This window comes from Centruroides vittatus, unplaced genomic scaffold (genome assembly GCF_030686945.1).
Source record: "Centruroides vittatus isolate TY-2023 unplaced genomic scaffold, ASM3068694v2 contig_1476, whole genome shotgun sequence".
Classification (NCBI taxonomy): domain Eukaryota; kingdom Metazoa; phylum Arthropoda; class Arachnida; order Scorpiones; family Buthidae; genus Centruroides; species Centruroides vittatus.
Genome location: NW_027120915.1, coordinates 690,446 through 712,057, shown reverse-complemented (window position 1 = coordinate 712,057; position 21,612 = coordinate 690,446). Strand labels below are relative to the sequence as shown.

Here is a 21,612-nt window from a genome sequence, read left to right as displayed (position 1 = left end):
TTTAATTAAGTTAATAAACTGTATATTTTCTTAATTAACCCATTTGTATGTTAAATGTTTAGATTAAATTAACAGAATTAAAAATTGTTTAATTTTTTACAGGGAAATAAGCAAACAGTGTGTCCAAAAAGTACATGTAATCAATATTTTACTGTTTTTCAGAACATTATGCGTAATGTTATATATACTGGAAGACAAGATTGGACAGGTCTCTGGGTAGCGAAATTGGCAATGCATCTGCACAGTAAGTGGTAGTTGTGGGTTTGAGTTCCACTCCGGGCCAATGTTGTTCTTCCAGTTTAATCTAAATTATTTAATTAAAATTATAATTAAATTTATTACGAGATGGTGCCAACACCTCCCTCTAGTGTCAAATTGTTTGGTAATTTATTAGTATTATGGCCGTTATGTAGCCTGAAAGCATATGACAGTGGGTGGCTTTAGTATATTATTTGATAATGAATGTAAAATGATCACAATATAGAAAATATCTACATGCTACTATCATCTTGTAATAGCAAAAGAATTCATAAACAAAGAATATTCCATTTAAAACAAGTTTATTTCAAGAACTATTTCAATACATATTTCTATACAATTTTTAACAATTTTAGCATAGTTAATGGTTCTTAATGGAAATTAAAAAATTTAAAAAATTATAATGGTTTCAGATCACTTTTTACAAGTAGCATTTGGAATTATGTCTACTTAACCACTGAGATGTTGATAAAACGGCAACAAAAATTGTTACAAAAAATAATACTAATATAAAAAATAAACAGTAAAAACAATTCAGTAAAAGCTGTAATACTATAAGTTTACCATGAAAATTATTCTCTCTGCAACTTGTGATGCATTTTGACATAAATTTAAATCCTGCATGTTTTTGGGCCAGTTCCTAGAGAAATCTATAAATGATATTCCACTGTATAAACATGTAATGCCAAGTTTTAAATAAATCAACATTTTTTAAAAATTGCATAAACCGAATTTCAAGTATAACATTCAATTTATGAGTATTTTAAGAATAAAACTTTTTGAATAACTTACATTATTTTATATATATATATATTTCAAACAATTACTTTTTTTGATATACTTCAAAATTATATTTTATTCCTTTTTCCTCTTGTTCTTCTTCAGGCACTAATGGATCACTAAAAGAAAAACAGTATGCATACACTATATATTTTAATATTATATATATATACTAGCAGATAAGCCCGGCATTGCTCGGGCAAAAATGTAATGATAGCAAAAATTAAGATTATTAAATTATAGCCAATCTTACCTGTTTTCACAGAATGCAAGAATTAGGTCCCCCTGTTTCCAGACTAATTAGAAAATTTTTAGATGGGTCTAAAAATATGTTCCATTTCCCGTAAAAATGAAAAAAACTGCATCTGCGTCTTGCACGTCACTTTCTCTTAACAATTCCATTGTTATGTAACACTTCCATTGTTGACATTTCCATTGTTACTTAACACTTCCATTGTTGATGAAAGTGTTAAGCCTTAATCCCGTTCCTCTCCCCGTGGGAAAGTATTTCGAAAAATCCCTTCTTAGTGTGCATTCTCATGACAACGAAAGTTGAAATTTGGTACACAGTTAAGGTACAGTATGTCACGTACCCTAACTGTGTACCAAATTACAACTTTCAACTCCTAACCATTTGGGCTCTGCGTTGATTTTTATTATCATCAACTCGTCTCCGTAATGTATTTAGAAGATTTAATCCTGTCCCTCTCCCCCGTGGGGGGTTTCGAAAAATCCCTTCTTAGTGTGCGTTCTTGTGACGTACCCTAACTGTGTACCAAATTTCAACTTTCAACCCCTAACTGTTTGGGCTCTGCGCTGATTATTATTATTATCAACTCGTCTCGATTATTATTATATATATATATATATAATAAAATATTCAAATATTAAAAGCTAAGAATACTTTAAATGAATTTATTATGTATACACTTTTTCCACCTTCTTTCAGCATAAACATTAAGACATTTAATTTCTTAAATATTTATACAAAATATTATTTAAGACTCAGCCACATAAACTGCTACAATACAGATACTATGCTCACTATGGATGCTATATACACTAAAATTGGTAGCAATATAGAATGCTACACTAGTCATTTTCCAGCAATGTTCAAAATGGTGCTGTTCTTACCATATCATACATAGAACAGGACTTTTTTTCTGATGACAATAGTTTATTTTTACCATTCCTCAAAGATAAAAGGAACTAAGTTCACAAATTGAACGAAATGAGATCTGAATATGTGAATTTTATCAATTTATACATGGTTATCATAAAAAAAAAAAAGCTAAATTTTAAAAATATTATTGTTTGAAAGTGTCCCAGTTTGGCAGTATTCTTCAAATATTTTCCATAAATTCAAATATTTCTGTATTCCAAATACAGGATTCCTTTTGCAAACTTATAGCAGAGTCGACAGATATACTGGTCCTTGCACTACCAATAGCTCTAATACTACAATAGTGTCACAATAAATATTTCTGCCATTTTGAGCACTTCATGGCATACATTTGGCTTGAGCATAAGAGGAGAGTCAGCTGTAAACATTCAAAATTCTTTTAATATATGAAATTTTCTCATTTTTAACTCAGATATTTCTTTTTGTCTTTTTTAAGACTGCTTATAAATACTACTTTAATTCAGTTTTGAACATTATTTATTTTTAAATGTTGTTAATATTTATATTTCCATTAACTGTCATTTTCACGATTTTAGACTAAATTTATTAGACTGTTTGTTTTTGCTTACAATTTGTGTTCATTTTTAAATATTTTTGGGCATTTTTATTAGGGATAAGAAAGCAGTCATAAAATTTATAGTTAAGCCTGTGTATACATTATTAATATGGGATGTCTTCGGGATTCCTGAAAACTCTCTGAATCAGGAAGAAAAAGGAACAATAAGAATTATGTACATTTAATTATGGAAATGTATAGAAATGTTAAACCATGTGTTAAGATAGGATAGATTTAAAGTGTTACAAAAAAGGATATTTAGGTTTTAGAGTGACTTTGGAGTTTATCAAGGTTAAGCCCATATCTTTATTTATTTATTAATATTAGTTGAATTATTGTAGTTTGAAAAGAGAAAGGAGCTATGATATATGTTATTCACAATTTATATTGTGTTTATTAATGATAGAGAGATTAAAGCTGAGCCAAAAAAAGGTTACAGAGGGGGATTAAAAGTCAGTAGATTTAGTTTTTGGATTTCAAATATAGGATGTCAGAGGAAAAGAGGAAATTCCAACTATTTAGACAACATATTTACAGACTTAACAACTTAGAGGTAATTAGAGGATGTTGAATTAGAGGTTGACAAATAAAATAGGTAAATGTAGAATGGCAAGAGTTTAGACAGTATTATTAGATATTGATAGTAATTATAGATCGTGGAATCTAAAAGAAAAACATGTTAGTGTTGTTTTAGACCTATATAAACAAACTACAGGTGTATTAGGCCATCAATAAATCTTCATTCATCTTCTGTACCAAAATATGTAGAGTCAATGTGAATGTCAAAAGAAATGTAATTTCTCATGTCAAAAATACAGAATTATTTCATCCTAAATACTATTTCTCACTATACTTACTCACACCACGAATCAAGTAAAATTGTATAGCACACTTTATGTAGTGTTAAAATTAATTATTTAAAAAATAGTTTGTCTTTATCTGGATTAAATTTCTATGGCTATTTAAATGTATTTGAGGAAAGTTATGGTTCTCCTAATTATATTGTCATTACATATGTAATAAAATAAAACAGTAAAATGCAAATTTATTTACTTATTTTACCATTACCTATGTATTGAACAGATTGTTATACTCAGAACACTATGTACAGATGGCTGGATGGCCGAGCAGACAACGTGGTAGCCTACTGCTCTGGGAACAAAGGTTTGAATCTGGATGGGTCAAAAAATCCCTGGGAATTTTTCAGGGGTGATCCAACCAAAAATATCAGCCCCCATCCCTCACTAGCCAGCCACCCGATTGTGGGCCTGGCCGAACATAATGGGCTTACTAAAAGAGGCCCTCTTAGTGTCCACAGGGTGGAAAGAGTTAAAAAAGCAAAAACATTATGTACAAAACTTTCATTCACAATATGTAGCAATATAACAGTTTTAAACAGATCTCTATTTAAAACCTAAATAAATTAAATTATTTTTGATTTATCCACATCTTCATCTGTAATTTCATATTATCATCTTATTAAATTTTTTATAAATCAAATATATTTTTTCTTTCTTTACACATGAATAAAATTAAAAAATGTAATTACAAATAAGACTTTTTTTTGACAAAACAGCAGAAAAAAGTTACAAAAGAAATGCTTGAATATGGTAAAACTACCCACTAACCAAATAGATAAATCAACTTCTCGCTGTAGTGCAACTCTAATGCCAGCTATCGGCAACCTGAAACATTAACTCTACTTGAGAGCATAGCTCAAGGACCAGTATATCTATCAACTCTGCTTATAGGACAGATTCCTTAAGAAAAACTATGATAAAAATGTTCAGTAAAATTTTTTGAACAAATTTATTAAGGAGTTATAGACATTTAAAACTCAGTGATGTCACTTCTGCAATTTTATACATGTGAAAAGATTAAAAAAGTATATGTATATTGTAATCTTTTATTTTTATTAAAATAAACAGTTTTTAAGTAAATTATTGCCAAACAGCAGATATAAAAAAAAAAAAAATGAAATATACAGACACAGGAAGCTTACGCCATAGAAAGTAAAAGGAAGATCGTTTTTATTTCTTTATTCAATGTAAATATTTTTTAATCTAAACAATATCTCTTAGTACTTGTATTACCTTGTCCAATCTTTTATAAATACTGTCAATCATTTCTTTATATTTCAAAAATTTTATGACTATTTTTTTTATATAGAATATTGTTTTAAACATTTTGGAAGTTTTGTTGTCAATTTACATTGTAAATAGTTTATTATATAACAATTTATATATATTAATATTCAAAATAAACTTCTATATTATAAATTAAAAGATATTCTCACCTTACAAGCTTATAAACATTTTTATCTATTTCTGGGAAAAATGTATCACATTTAAATTCAGCATCGATTCTTGTCAGATAAATCTTATCACAGTAATCAGAAGAAACTGTTTCCTACATACAAAACATAAATGTTCAGCATACATTTGATTAGTAATACAAATTAAAAAAAATAACAATAATAACAGATTTTATAATAAAAATATTCTAATATTCTCTATATAATATAAAAATTTGATAAAAAATATATCAAATATCAAATCATATATAATAATGTATGTTTCTCAGACTAATGTCAAAGTAATACTTAAAGATCTTCATTTCACATCACTGACATAAAATCAAATTTATAAAAATGAGTAGTTTAGCAAATTATTTACAAAGTTGACTTACAAAAATTTATATACAGTCAAACCACCATTTGTTCACCTCTAAAGCAAGCCATAAAATCAAGTTCAGTTCTAAACTGAAGAAATTTAAATAAGAATCATATACAGTAACAGGATGTGCACATTAATTTGAATTTTTTATAATCAAATAATAGAATTTTCAATGTTGTTTGCAATTCAAAAGCTTATGTTTAGTAATTCGCAAGTACTGAAAATTTCTCTACTGAACATTTATGGGAAATTCCATTCAAAGTATTCATTGGTGTTATTTTATTTTTGAGAATACTATATCAAGGTTTGACTGTATGTAGATTTCCATTCAAAAATAAAACAATACTGAAAAATAAATTATCTGCCTAATCTACATTTCATCTGTATTTTAGTACATAATCTTAATTTTGACTAATTTAATAAATTATCTTTTTTTTACTTTGTAAAAACAATTTGTTATTTATAATTCAGCAATTTTGTATAATATGGACTGGGAGACGACAAAATATTCTTCATTTATTGAACTTTAAGCTCAATTTTTCATATTTTCTGTTTTCTAAACCATTTAATTTTTTAAGTGATTTTGGAATGATATCAAAATATTCCTTGCTAATTTCATTATCACAAAGGCTCAACATTAATACTGGGATTACGTTCTTAATTAAATAAAACATTGATTACATATAAAAATTTCTATTGTTGTATGTCATGTGTTTTCTTATTACTTTTGATAAAATCAATATTAATTAAAAAGCAATCACAGTAAACATACAGAACAGATTGTAGAGTTTAATATGTTATAATGAGAAATCAGGAAAATGTCTTTTTCATAACACTTAACAACAACAAAATTTTGATCAGAGATAATATAATAATTATAATTTGTAAATGGAATTTTATTTAGGAAAAAATTATCAAATGATTAGTTTTCAACACTTATGTTCTAAGATATTTACAAATATTAAAAAATGTAACTTTTACTTTGTACAGGCTTTCTCCCCCAATAACATAACAATTTTCCACTTTATCCTTTAATTCTGAAGATAAAAGATGAATTACATCTGTTAAAGATCGTACTAGGTAATCAGCTCCAGGTAATACTCTATGATAAATACAAAAATATAATTTAATTTCATTTGAAATATATATATTTTAAGTAATTATTAAATATATTTCACTGCATTTGAAAAATAAATCTTACATCAGAGTGGTACTTAATACAATATTAATTCTGTTACGAAGTGGTCTAAACTTCTCAGGAATAGAAAACCATGTTTTTCTTCCCATAATTACTGCATTCCTTTTTTCTAAACACACAAAAAAAAAAAAAAAACAATTTTTATATTCAATTATACTTATACAACTGTTTTTATAACTGATATTTTCTGAATTTTCACTTTTGAGTTTTTCTTTTTGTTTATTGAACTTTGGAGTGATGAGTTGCGTAATTGGTTACCATGAGGCTGCTAGTGTCTTGCTAGTCCAAACACTGCTAATCCGAACAAGTTTCAGTCAGTGGAGAGGGAATTTTTTAGTTCACAAAATATATGTTTTTTGTATTTTTCAGTTAAACTTAAATAGTATTAATGGTACAAAAAGATTTAGAATTCCACAACAATAAAAAATTGTATTTTATTGTAGTACTGTATTAATACTGTGCAAAATTAATAAATCAGTGCAAAATTAATAAATCAGTAAAAGTAAATTAATAAATTAGTGCATGGCCTAAAACAGCAGATCTATACTGTACTTACACACAAAAACAGAAACAAAAGTCATTGATGGTGTTGGATCTATATAAACTGGACCTGTTTTACTGCTTGCTTCTGAATTATTTCAATTATTCGGCTAATCCGAAAATCCGCTAATCTGAACAGGGCTCAGTCCCAATTAGTTCAGACTAGCGAGACTCTACTGTATTCTGAAAGTGTTATATATTGTTTAGTATAAAACAAATGACATGACTTACCGGGATTATTTGTTTCAGATGTAATTCTTGTAAAAAATGCCATTTCTTTTCTAAAAAAATAAAATTATTTTAAATTAAAATGAAATGAAAAATCTGGATGTTATAAATTTCTGTTTTAATTTTTATTCTAATAAAAAAATTAATATGATTAAATTTTTATTGTATAATCACTTTTCACGTTAAATATAAATGCAATAATTAAAATTACAGAACAACTTTAGAAAGTTCATTCAACTATTTTTGAATTTATCATAATTTGTTATTTTCACTGCGACAAAAATCAACTACAAAAAACTATTTTAACATACTTGAACAATTTTATTCTTATCTGTTCAGTTAATTATTCTGTTTTTATTATTCTAGATCACCAAGACAAAAAACAGTTAAAAAATATGGAATCAATTTATTATAATTGACTACCATTAAATTTTTTCAAGATTTTCACACTGAAATTTAAGAGCTTGAAAACCTATATTCTGAAAATTTCATATTATTCTAAATTAAAAAGTTTTTGGCTTATATCTCTCTCTCTGGGTGCCATATCAGAACATCCTGACGTCGCAAGCATGTGACACAGGTTAGTAAGCGGTTAGTAACGCGCCAAGATGTATCCAGGGGAAGTTACAACCAGAGTGGTTTCCCATTGCCTTCTCTGGAGCATGATGTTACATGAAGGGAAAGAATGCCTTCTGGGAGGTCTTTTAAGGGAAACTGGCCCCTATTCAGGTGTTACAAACATGGAGAAAACCCGGAAAACTCCACATGGCCAGCACATCCAAGTGTGGTGCAAACCTGCGACCAAACTCCCAGTGTTTAGCAACAGAACTGCTCGGCCACTGGTGGGCTTGGCTGATATAGATGATCTTAATATAACAAATATTTTATTTTACTGCAACTTAGCTTTTTTTATTATATCTGTAATTTCTGAAATCCAGAATTATCAGAAAATTTGATATTTCTGAAACTTAGCACTGTAGTAGAGCTGTAGTTTGCTACACAGCCACTTTGTTTTAATTTCTATAATATATTCATTGCACAATGCTAGTTCCAGTATGACTGTTTGTATACAGTGTGTTAAAAACAGTTTTGTTCATATTTCCATTGTTTAATTTTATATTTTAAGTATATATTTAGCCTTTGATCAGAAAACTAGAAAATTCAGAATTCAGACCACTTCGAGTCCCAAACTTGCCAGTTATTTGGTCCAGCACTGTACTTTAATAATAAATTCACACTTTAGTTACAGTCTTATTGAAGTTAACCTTTAACTTCAATGAGACTGGTAAACATTCTATATATGGATACAAAACAAAAATTCTGTATTAAAACAGAAACATATATTAAAACAGCTATGTAGAATAAAATTATAATGTATAACTCATCATCATATGACAATAGTGATGATGAAATATGCTAATAAAAATAATTCTAAAACAAACAACAAATCATTGAAGAAGTCAGATTTTAATATTGTATTAATGCTTTTGCAATTGCTTTAATTCTTTAGGTAAATGTTTAAATATTGTACAAAATATAATAACAACTTCAAAACCTATTCAAAATAACAGTTTGTTTTTAATAGTTTTTGAATTCTAAAAGAATTATTTTACAAGCTATATTTACAAGAAGCTAAAAATATTTATACAATATTTGAAGACAATGACTTCAACATTATCTGATTGTTCATTGTTTATCAAAAATTATATTAAATATATTTTTAAAAAGTAATATCTTTATGTTCGGTATTTTGTTTGGTATCAATTAAAAAATTTTTATTTTATAGGCTTAATTGTCATAACAGGAATCTGAAAAATAACATTTTAACAGAATACTTTAATCTGTATGAAATTAAATATAATCAACCACTACCACATCAACAAATAGCCATATTCAACCATGGCCAAGTCCTTGCCTTCTTAATGGCCTCATTTCATTGCTCATTACTAGTTTATTTTTATATATCTGTATAATGTATCTAAAAGTGTTAAAATGATTCTGCCATCAACATATTATTCATATTAACCTAATTTATCAATCTTTTGCTTTTCTGTAATTCTATTAATATCAATCAGATTAGCAGATAAATTTTTTTCTTTTGAAGCAAATAACAAGCAGATTTGTAATCCTTATGCTAAATATAAAAATAAATTATAATAGTTCAATTTATCAATGAAATGTCACCAAAATCTTAAATCAATCTATGCATTAGTAAACACAAGGAGCTATCCATAAATTACATAATGCAGATATGGGTTGGTGGGCATGTAGATAATTGTTACAATGCATTACAAGATAGTGGGTTGTTAAAAAAAACATTACATAATGCAAAGATCTCAACTCTTGGGTAACAGAACGATTCATTTTTGATTCTGAAGCGTTGCCTAGCAAACCATATTGACAAGCGCCAAATCCGACAAAGGGCGCTCAAAATGGCTGCCAAAACAGGTAAGAAGCCGACAGGAAACGTTGTCTTGTAGAAGGTGAAACCGTGTTTGGTGCTGGACACATCGTATTTTGTGGATTAAACTCTAACAACAACACGGAATATAGTTTTATTTATCATAATAGTTATGTTTTTATATTAGAACATGGTGTATACTGCTTAAAATATTTAAACACTTCTCACCTGTTACACGTTAACAGGTGAGGAGTGTTTTAAGTCTACACACAATAATCTTTTATTTTATTTTTAAATAATAATTCTTATGTAGTCATGACGTAGCGGTAATATTCCTATTCAAGTTTGAAAATTATTCTTTTGAAAATCTGAAGCCGTCCACATAAAAAGAAAAAAAATGTCTACTTTTTTTTTGTAAATGGACATGCCTGTCGAAAAATTGTTTTTGTACGCAGATTGGAAAGAAAATAGGTAAATTTTCTATCTTCATATACATATGTCGAGATAACTTTCCAGTCAAATTTTTAAAAATATTCTTAATTGAAAATATAAGTTAGTTTACGTTTTTTGTTTTCATTTTAGTATTATGCTCGGTTATCACATGTTTACGAAAACCAGACAGCTCCGCTTTGCACGTGCATTGTCCCCGTAATTGAGATGTATTAAAACGACAGTATCTGAGATTGCAACACTAAAGCAACAACATGAACTTTCAGTGTTGTTGTTAGAGTTTAATCCACAAAATACGATGTGTCCAGCATCCAAAACGGCTTCACCTTCTACAAGACAACGTTTCCTGTCGCCGATACAGTCTAGAATTTGACATAAATTCAATGTATTTAATAAATATATAAAAATATAAATACGACTATACAAAGATAAAACTTGCTTCTGTCTTTAAGCAAAGTTTTATCTTTCTATAGTCGTATTTATATTTTTATATATTTATTAAATGTAAATAACGCCGGCCATGTACTTTTTATTAATTATTTACTTTATAAATTCAATGATTTGTTCTCCATTTGGTCATCGCAGTAATCGTCACCGATGGAAACTGAATCGGCTCAGGCATTGAACAAACACATGGTCAGTTCCTTACCGGTTTCGGCAGCTATCTTGAGCCCCCTCTGTCGGATTTGGCGCTTACCAATTGTTTACGTCACCGCTTTGTATGTTATATATGTAAATAATACAACAAAGAAGTCCCAGGGAACCGCCCTGGTACGTCCTAGCACGACTACACTCAAGGATATGTGCACATACCAACACTAAAATTACCGAGAACTACAGGAAGAATGATAGTTAAAACATATAAAAATAGTGTTACGTAATTTATGGACAATCCCTAACATCATTGTATAAATTTTTTTAACAGTACTTTAAACTCCAAGGAAGACGACCGTCGCATCCAATGCCCATATTTTTACAGGCAGCAGCAATAACATTTAATTTTGGCACCATTTCTGTCATCACGACGTAAACACGTAAAAAATAAATTATTCTCTCCCGCCAAATATCAGCTACGCTGTTGCCATCTCTTACGTAACAAAGCAAAATTATTATTAAATTTTAATCACTAATATTAATTTTATGATTATATTAATACTTTTAAAATAATTTAATTAGTTCAATTTATACTTTTATATCAGAAATTTGAAATATAGGAAATCAGTTGTTTGAAATGTAATTTCTTGTTACTCATTCTGCTTTATAGGTACGGAAGGTTTTTTTAACGACTACCAGAATTTGGATACAAGTAAATAATTTCGTTATAAAAATACAAATTCAGATTTTAATATCAAAAGTAAATTGTTACCAGAGCCTCTTTAGCCATCGGCCTTAACGGCCGGATGGCTGAGCGGTCAAGGTGGCAGCCTCCCGCTCTGGGGAACCCGGGTTCGAATTCCGACGGGTCGAAAAATCCCCAGGAATTTTTGGAGGTGATCCGTCCGAATATGTTGAGTCTCGTCCCTAACCACCCGGCCGCCCCATTGTAGGCCTGGCCAAACCTATAATGGGCTTGCTTAAAAAGGCCCTTTTAGTGCCAACAGGGCAGAAAGAGTTTTAAAAAAAGGCCATCGGCATTGCGACTGATGTCTCCGCTTCCCGGAACGTGGACCAGAGGTTGGATTTTGGGAAGCGTGTTCGTGTTGTGAAACGTATTCTTTAGAGTGCACGTGAATGGAACCGTTGGTGATTGGAAGCGACGAACGAGTTTGAACTGTGTGTTCAGCGTGAGGGACGTTGTTGTTTCTGTGCGTGGATATGAATTAGTAAACTGATGTACGACAAGAAGAAATAAAAACCTCTTGCCTTTTTATCCTACGTTAGTAAATTGAAACCGAAACATTAAATTTAAATGTAACTTCAGAAATAGCATAGAAAAAGTCGTTCACATCTCTGTATATGAGGGGCATTGATGCTATCAAATTTTGCTGGTTAAATGTCGAGGATGAGGAGATAAAGGGGTCTCACGTGTCGCATCTCGAGAGAAGTAGGACTCAAAGATTTTATTTTCTTAACTTACAAGAAGAGTTTTAAACTTCGAATAACGATATGTATAGAAATGAAACGAATATGCTTTAATTAATTAGAATTGACCGAAAAACACGAGCGATAGACCGAAATCGTACGTGTTAACAATTAAATAACCATTTAATTTCAACGAAAGAAATACATGATACAATATACAATATATATAATGTTATATCGACTTAGCCTAGCTAGCGTTCATGAGAGAGAGAGTTTACAATTGTTCGCGAGTCAGGAAATGCCTGCGTTGATAACGCTGCATCTTAATTTGGATTTTTCTGAGGACTCGGAAGTATAGTCTTGAGGTTTGTCCGGATTTCGGTCGTTCGGGACAGGTCGCGTGAAAGCTTCTTTATCGACACTGAGAACTTAAAAGGAGATATATTCCCAGGTGTGAAAGTTGAGAGATAGTCGACAAAGTTGATGTTACGACGTTAAATTGTTTATGTTGAAGTCCGGATTCTCACACATCTGGAAGAACTAACTGCTGGTGATTTACTCTTTCATAAAATCATCCATATATGGAAATTGTACTATTAATGGATAAAAACCACTTTCAGATTTGGATTTGAGCCTTTGATTACCTGAGACTCAATAAAGCCACTCACGTTAGTAACATTAAAAAAAACTGCACTTAATTTAAATACTCCAAAGTGTAATGTTGTTATGAATATAACTACGGCAAAGCAGAAGTTCGAGACTGCATTATTTACTGCGTCTGTGGTTTTATCTAGAGACATTATCTTGTGGCCGCCAGCGCCAGAGATCCCGAACACTGCCTGGCAACACTTGCCAACGAGATGTTGGCTGGCAACTTGTAAGAAAAAGAGGCGCGAAAGTTCGCGGGGTTTTTGCCTGGATGTTGGCCGAGGATGTCGGTGACAGTTCTCACCTTTTTAATAAAGTTTTTTTGTTACTGTTCGTGTTTGTCTGCTTAGTTCTAAAGATCAGTAGGATCGAATGACAAAGTGGTGACCCGAACGTGATGCGATTAACGAACTACCTGGACTTTCGACTGAATTGGATAGTGAACAACTCTGTGTCTTTGAAGGAACATTTTTAACAGGACATGCAGGTATGATCAGTTTCTGAATCGTAAATTCAATAAGACGACTAAGAGTGCGTGACTCGGGCTAAGCCTAATCAAAGACTATCCCGCTTTCCTTGTACCCGCATAGTTAGGCGCCCGAAATGGCGGAACAGAACGAGTTGGAAATCGGACGTGTACAGGCAAAAATGCCTATCTTCACTAAAACCAACATCAAATTATTTTTTGTGCAGCTAGACGCAGCTTTTGCCATTAATCGGATTATAAGTGAGAACACTAAGTACAACTATTTAATCAATTCCCTGGACGCGGAGATTCTATCTAACGTCAGTGACTTAGTATTTGACCGTCCAGCCGAGGCTCCGTTTACTAAACTCAAAGATCGACTCCTCGAAATTTTTCAGAACTCCGCTGCTAAAGAGGCTAAAATTTTGCTTGAAGATCTGGCGTTAGGGGATCAGAAACCCAGCGTTTTACTCCGTAAAATGAGGGAGCTTTCAGCGGGCAAGATTACCGAAGAATTTCTTAGAAACTTGTGGCTCCAACGTCTCCCCAAAAATATTCAGACAGTTCTGGCTGTTAGCGGTGATGAACTAGACAAGCTAGCCATCCTTGCTGACAAGGTTGCTGAACTTACAGAACCAACCCAACTGGCCAGCATCAACTTAGAAGCCGGAAATCCCGTAATCAAAAATCTCGAAATGCAGATTTTAGAACTCACAACGAAGGTTGCAGAACTTAATGTATCGCGTACTGCTCGTCCCCGTTATCGTAGTAGAGAGAGAAACCGACATGATCCGAATTCGAGGTATCGCATTAGTTCACGCCCTCGAGGAAGAAGCCTCAATCGTCAGGGATATTGTTACTACCATGATAAGTTTGGATCAGCTGCTAGGAAATACCGTTCGCCGTGTTCCTTCGACCGAACTGCTGATCAGGGAAACGAGCGCAGCCAGCCGCAGTAACGGCCTGTGGGTCCAGCCTGGCTCCTAAATATAGCCGTCTGTTTGTGTATGACAACAAAACTGGCCTAAATTTCTTAATTGATTCTGGAGCAGATTTATCGATCATTCCCAATCGCACTAAGAATCAGCCTACAAAGGTTGAATTGTATGCTGCCAACGACTCTAAAATCTCGACGTATGGAACAAAGGTGCTAGAACTTGACCTCAACTTAAGACGTTCTTTCAGATGGGAATTTACCATAGCTGATGTGCAGAAGCCTATAATCGGTGCAGACTTTTTGGCCAACTTTGGACTCATTCTCGACATCAGAAACAGATTACTGGTTGACCCCCTGACTTCCCTTACTACACGAGGAAGATATTATACAGGACCACCTACTTCAGTCAAAACTATAATCAGCAATTCCCCAATGCAGGATATCCTCAAGGACTTTCCACATCTCACTCGTCCTCGACCGTTTTCAGATAAAGTCAGGCACAACACAGTGCATTATATCGAGACACACGGTCCACCCGTATTTGCCAAACCCCGTAGATTGCATCCGGCTCAGCTGCAAGTAGCAAAGCAAGAATTCCAGCACATGATGGAGTTAGGTATATGCAGACCATCAAAGTCCAACTGGGCTTCTCCCCTCCATATGGTGCCGAAGGGCTGTAACGATTGGAGACCTACTGGAGACTATCGTGCCCTGAATAGGATAACTGTTCCCGATCACTATCCAGTGCCACACATCCACGATTTTGGTCAAAGTCTACACGGAGCCCGAATATTTTCCAAGATCGATTTGGTTAGAGCCTTCCATCATATACCAGTTAACCCAGATGATGTGCCAAAGACAGCCATTACAACGCCATTTGGGCTATTTGAATTCGTTTTCCTCCCTTTTGGTCTCTGCAACGCAGCCCAATCATTCCAACGATTCATGCACGAAGTTTTGAAAGGCTTAAACTTTTGTTTTTCATACCTAGATGACATCCTCATTGCTAGCACTTCGTGGGAGGAACATAAGATGCACATGCGGCAAGTGTTTCAACGCCTTGACAAGTACGGTCTGCAAATCAATGCATCCAAGTGTACTTTTGCTGCTCCACATGTATCATTCTTAGGATACATGGTGTCTTCCCACGGCGTTATGCCACTTCCAGAACGTGTATCTGCCATAACTCAACAGAAGCGACCACAGACACTCAAACAACTGAGAAGGTTCTTAGGCATCTTGAACTTCTATCGTAGGTTCCTACCCCATGCGGCCCATCACCAAGCTCCTTTACACGACCTACTTAAAGGAGCAAAGAAAAACGACCAGCGCGAGATTAAATGGACTGACAATTCGATTCAGGCATTTGAGTCATGTAAGTCACAATTAGCAGATGCCACCTTACTACATCATCCTTCACCAAGTGCTACCCTTGCACTTCACGTCGATGCATCCGATTCTGCTGTGGGCGCTGCCCTTCATCAAGTTACAGCACAAGGTCTCCAGCCACTGGCGTTCTTTTCCCGCAAACTGAGTAACTCTCAGCGTCAGTATTCTGCATACGACCGAGAACTTCTGGCTGTGTATTTGGCTGTGAAACATTTCCGGTTTATGCTGGAAGCACGACAGTTCACCATTTACACAGACCATAAACCATTAACGTTTGCCTTCCAGCAACGACACGATAAGTGTACACCCCGTCAGTTGAGACATCTTGACTTTATAGGACAATTCTCAACAGACATCAGACACATAAAGGGGATCGATAACGTTCCAGCTGATGCTCTTTCCCGTATTGAATCAATTAGTAGCCCATCTATAGATTATAGCAAAATTGCAAAAGACCAACAGCAAGATCCTGAGCTCCAGTCTCTCCTGACTTCAAGTGACTCATCACTTGTACTTAAGAAGTTTAAACTTCCTGATAGTGATGTCGAAATTTACTGTGATGTATCGACAGGTCGCATTCGTCCATACATTCCGCCTAGTTATCGTCGCACTGCTTTCAACACTGTCCATAACCTGTCCCATCCAGGTGTAAGGAGCTCAACAAGATTGGTAAAAGCAAAATTTGTTTGGCCATCCATCAGTAAAGACTGCCAGACATGGTCTCGCACCTGCATTTCTTGTCAACGATCGAAGATCCAGAGACATGTCGCTAGCCCTTTGGGAACCTTTCCTATTCCAGACGCTAGATTTTTAAATATTCATATTGACATTGTTGGTCCATTGCCACCTTCCAACGGCTCAACATATTGCCTCACAATCATCGATAGATTTTCTCGTTGGCCTGAAGCAATCCCGTTGCCAGATATAGCAGCTGAAACAGTAGCTTCAGCCCTGTACTCAGGCTGGATATCTCGCTTTGGAGTGCCTGCCCAAATAACATCTGATCAAGGACGGCAATTCGAATCTGGCTTATTTAAATCCCTCACTCAACTTCTTGGTACCCAAAGAGTTAGGACAACAGCATACCATCCAATTGCAAATGGCATTGTTGAACGCTTTCATCGTTCACTTAAAACTGCCATCAAGTGTCACTCTACTGAAAGATGGACGGAAGTGCTACCTACAGTCTTGTTAGGATTGCGAACTGCGCTCCGTGAAGACACCAATACTACCGCGGCTGAGATGCTCTATGGCACCAGCCTCCGACTGCCTGGAGAGTTTTTCGTCCCAGGTTCTCAGGACGTCAATCCATGTTCTTTCGTCGAAAAACTCAGGACGATGATGGCAAACTTAAAACCAGTGCCTGTGGTGCACCACTCCTACCGCAACCCATTTATCCACAAAGAACTGCAGTCATGTTCCCACGTATTTCTTCGCAATGATGCTGTACGGAAGCCCTTGCAGCCTCCATACGATGGACCCTACGTAGTCGTGTCACGTGGTAGCAAGACATTCACTCTATGCATAAAAGGAAAAGAAACTGTAGTTTCTATTGATCGACTGAAACCGGCTTTTATTCTCGCAGCGAGTGAGTCGGACCAGTTACCCCCAATGTCTCCAATGCCAAGACCAGCGCCAACTAAACGTACCACAGACAATCCAGCCCAACGCGACAAACTACCACACGCTCTGGCCGACACGTAACCTTTCCCGCTCGTTTCGTGTCTCAGACACTGGTGGGGGAGTAGCTGTGGCCGCCAGCGCCAGAGATCCCGAACACTGCCTGGCAACACTTGCCAACGAGATGTTGGCTGGCAACTTGTAAGAAAAAGAGGCGCGAAAGTTCGCGGGGTTTTTGCCTGGATGTTGGCCGAGGATGTCGGTGACAGTTCTCACCTTTTTAATAAAGTTTTTTTGTTACTGTTCGTGTTTGTCTGCTTAGTTCTAAAGATCAGTAGGATCGAATGACAAAATCTAAAGGAAACTTTAGGTCAAGTTTGCAATGAGGCATCAGTACTTTTTTCAATTTAAAATAAGTTAAATTTATTAATGTAAAAAATAGAAGTAAATTCATTTATCAAAAATACGGATTTAAATATTTGACAATATTATCTATGTCACAATACGGAATTTTAATCACTTTTTTAATTTATTTCATTTAAAATATATGCTCTCCACTTCAAACTAAATAGGGTTTGCCCTGCAGATCATACTTTTTCGTTAGCAATAGAGTCGTGCAGGTTATTAACTAACTCCTTTCACGAAAAAATATTTGAATTGAATTAAAACGGCCCTCCATAAACAAAACAAAACAAAAAATCACCAGCTGCCATATTGCAAGTGTGATAAAATATTCAATGAGCACGAAGATCTTTAATTAATGATCTTAGGTAAGAGTTACGAATACTGAAATACGAGCGAGATTTGTGTGCAGGTAATTTCTTATCATAATAAATTTACAAAGATTTAACAGAAAAATTCATCACAAAACGATTATCGATGCGAATGTGTAAAATTCCATTTAATCCATGCAAGTTGTGATTACCAGAGCCCCTTCGGCCGCCAATTTAAAGTCTTTTCATCTTTAAAATTGGCGTTTCCACTTCCCGGGACGAGGACCCAGGGGTTGGATTTGTGGGAAGCAAGTGTTCGGGTTGTTTCATTGTGTGGAATTACACAGAACGAGGCGCTTGACATGTAAGTGCGTGAGTGCGAGAATTCGAGTAAAGGTTAAACGGTGTATATCTTCGTGTACAGTGATGTTGTGTCCGTGGTGTGTGTGTGTGATCGAAGAACGTATTCGGCATGCCTATAAACAGAAAAACAGTAAATTACGATACGAGAATAAGATGTGTTAAAAAATGAAACGAAAGAGTTCTTACCATCGAAGATTTCGGAAAATATTCATATGTCCACTTGGTCCTCTTCGTGGTAAAGTTGGGAAGGGAGAAGAATCTCCCTCCCAAATGTTCCTACAAAACACAAAGACAGTGAGAAAAGCAGAAGTTGATTCATTCATTACCTAAGGTGAAGATTATTACCTTTATCAGACAGTCTTTCTTCCCGAACAGTGTTATGAGAAGAGCGAAGGACCTGACCTGACCTAGCCTAACCTAACCTACCCTAACCGGAAGCTCAATCCTCATAACAGCTGTTTGGGAAGAAAGGTAAGCCGAATGTCGATTCCGGTGAAGAAACGTGTCACGTCCGGGTGGTCACAATCGGGAGTCAACTCCGTTGTCGTCGACAGAGTGTCACGTCCGGGAAAAGGTGTCGAGTCCGGGTGAAAAGAGTCTAATCCGGTAAAGATTAAATAGAAAAAAAAATTAATTAAATTTAAGGTTTTAGTTTAAATGTTAGTACTACAAAAGGAAAAAAAATTAAAAAACCTCTTGCCTTCTTATACTACGTTAGTAAATTGAAACTAAAACTTTAAATTTAAATGATACTTCAGAAATAGCAAAGGAAAAAGTCGTTCACATCTCTTGCGAAGCGACGCTTTTTCCTTTGCATCCTTGCCCACACCGAACGAGAAGATCCCACTCGTTGGAAAAGGGAGGAATGATCGAAACATTCCTCCCCTCCCAGTGCGGCAAAGATGATGTCGTCAACATGGAGAATTTTCACTTTTCGGAACAAGTCCGAACAGCGAAATGCCTCCTCTCCGTTCAACGCGGAACAGAGAATGCTGTCGACATCTTCTATTCCTGAAGTCGTTCCCGTGAGGAAAGAACCCCTTCCGCAATTGATGGAAGAGAGTTCCTCTCCCCGCTCAAAGGGGGAAAAGGCCCTCTCTTCATCCATTGCGGAAGGAGAACGCCCTTCACACTTCTTCATCTTCTTAGGCCGCAGCCACCGCCAAAACCGCCAGTCCTTCATTCTGTAAAGAAAGAAAAAAATACATATATATTAATGGGATTCGGATATACTTAACGCAGAAAAAGTTCACGACGAATCGGAATTCGGATAGCTCGCGTTAGATCCTAGCGGAAATTGCTAGAACGTTCCAACTGTATTTGCAGTAGAGACGACCGACCCGGAACGAAGAAACTCTCTTACATGTAATTTGTATTTGTACGACGGAAAATTAAAGACACGCCGCACGTAGCCATGCGGAAAAGGCACTCGAGCCCAAGTCGTAACAAGTGTTTCGTTATAGAGCAATTTACCCTAACGTGTATGTCGCATAAACGCAACGACAGCATTTAAAAGAGTTTCTGCCAACGAGTCGTCCAAAACACAAGACAAACGTACGAAGAAGCGAAACGTGCCCACAGCCGAACTCGCCATTCGGGACACGAACGTTTAAATGGCACAAAGCATTGGCAGAGGGTTACGTAAGTGTGGAAGATCGACTGCACTCAGAAAAGACCACCTCGTGGAAAGACACAAAGAGCCTAAGGAAAAGAATTCTTTGTGTCCAGCCTGTATAGATAACTGTCGAGTGTATTAGTATTAGACGTGTTTGCAGACAATTTAATTCTGACAAAATAAGCCATTGAAAAGCGTTCTAACTAATACATAAATTGCATGGAGAAGTCGGAGGTCAAAGGGCGAAATTTTTGACCTGTCGAAGGAACATCCCATGCTTCAGAATGCCGTCTCCGTCCATCAATGTTACCAGAGTATATTTCAGTTAAAATTACGATGGAATTCGTATTTAAAGTTAGTATTAAATAATTTTTAATTGAATTTCTATAAATAATCCTTATTCTTTGACAGTCTTTATAAAATATAAATGAATTAATTACGAAAATAAACCAATGAGCAAATACTCAATTCGTTTTCGGCGCTTCGTCAATGTGGCGGCTTGTTTAAAAGTCCTAATTCACAAGCGATGGCAGATTTAAACGCAAATACGCCGGCCGATGTCGTCTCCGTAAGTTGGATTAAACGAAACGAAAATAAAATCTTACAGCTAGCTAAATTCTAATTAAAATCTTACTTTGTATACTGTCGGCGTCCAAAAGTCTTCTTAAAACCACTTCGGGTAGCAAAAAACACCGAGAAAAGGCAAAAAACACACCGAAAACAGGAGCAAAGAGCGCACACGTCCGTCCGGCAAGCAAAAAACGTGCAAAGTGACGCAAAATCGTGTTGCAACAATACGCGTTTCCATAGAAACATAGAAACGGGGATTAGAAAGCGCTTAACGAATTCGAATGCGATTGACGTAATGGATTCTTTTTGAATTTTAAGGCTAAATATCTGCATTGTTTACGTTTCTATCCCCCGAATGACGACGGATTGGGTCCGAGAGACTCCCTACCGCCCTCCGCCTTCCGTTTCCATTCTCCACAAGGGGTTAGAAGCAAGATTTTCTATAATCGAACGTCATCTTTACCTCGCCACCTCCCAAAACTAGAACAAATCATTCCTCTCGTTCGTCCAGTATTCTCCGATTGACCGACAGCGCAATTTTTGCAAAATTTCGTAATATTTCGTTTATCCGACGCCATTGTAAAAGCGTTTACCTGACGTCATCGGACGTTGGTTATATGAAATATGCGTGTTATAGTTTAGTTACGTAAACGTTAATTAAAGTGACTTATATATTAATAAGATTTATTTCCAAGAACTAATAATTTATTTATTTAAAGTAATAAATTTTAAGTGAAAATAAACTAATTTTTTTAAATAAAATTTTAACGAATTTCGGAAGAAGCATATTTTTGACCAGATATTTAGTTAATGTTTAATAAACTCATACTTGTCACATCTTTAATTAGCCATATTATAGCCCGATATTTAGGCGATCGTTTGGTAACATTAAAAGTGCTCAGCAAATAAACACATAGAAATAAAACATCTTAATTTGTTGCTGAGAAGAATATATTTGAAACAAACGTTTTCAGCCTGGTTAACAGGCCATCATCAGGTT

General features: G+C 34.6%; 2 protein-coding genes across 2 annotated transcripts; one reads left to right on the top strand and one right to left on the bottom strand.

The window, feature by feature from the left end:
• Positions 1-1,063: 1,063 nt before the first annotated feature.
• On the bottom strand, positions 1,064-11,344 carry Dhfr (dihydrofolate reductase). Its single transcript, XM_067262450.1, has 6 exons — positions 11,198-11,344; positions 7,422-7,471; positions 6,654-6,759; positions 6,434-6,554; positions 5,074-5,186; positions 1,064-1,157 (listed from the first exon to the last, which is right to left on the bottom strand). The coding sequence occupies exons 1-6, from the start codon at positions 11,287-11,289 to the stop codon at positions 1,082-1,084; spliced, it is 558 nt and encodes a 185-aa protein (XP_067118551.1). The 5' UTR covers positions 11,290-11,344; the 3' UTR covers positions 1,064-1,081.
• A 2,198-nt stretch (positions 11,345-13,542) lies between these two features.
• On the top strand, positions 13,543-14,364 carry LOC136968403 (uncharacterized). Its single transcript, XM_067262420.1, has one exon. It carries the CDS (start codon positions 13,543-13,545, stop codon positions 14,362-14,364), a length of 822 nt encoding a protein of 273 aa, XP_067118521.1.
• Positions 14,365-21,612: the final 7,248 nt, after the last annotated feature.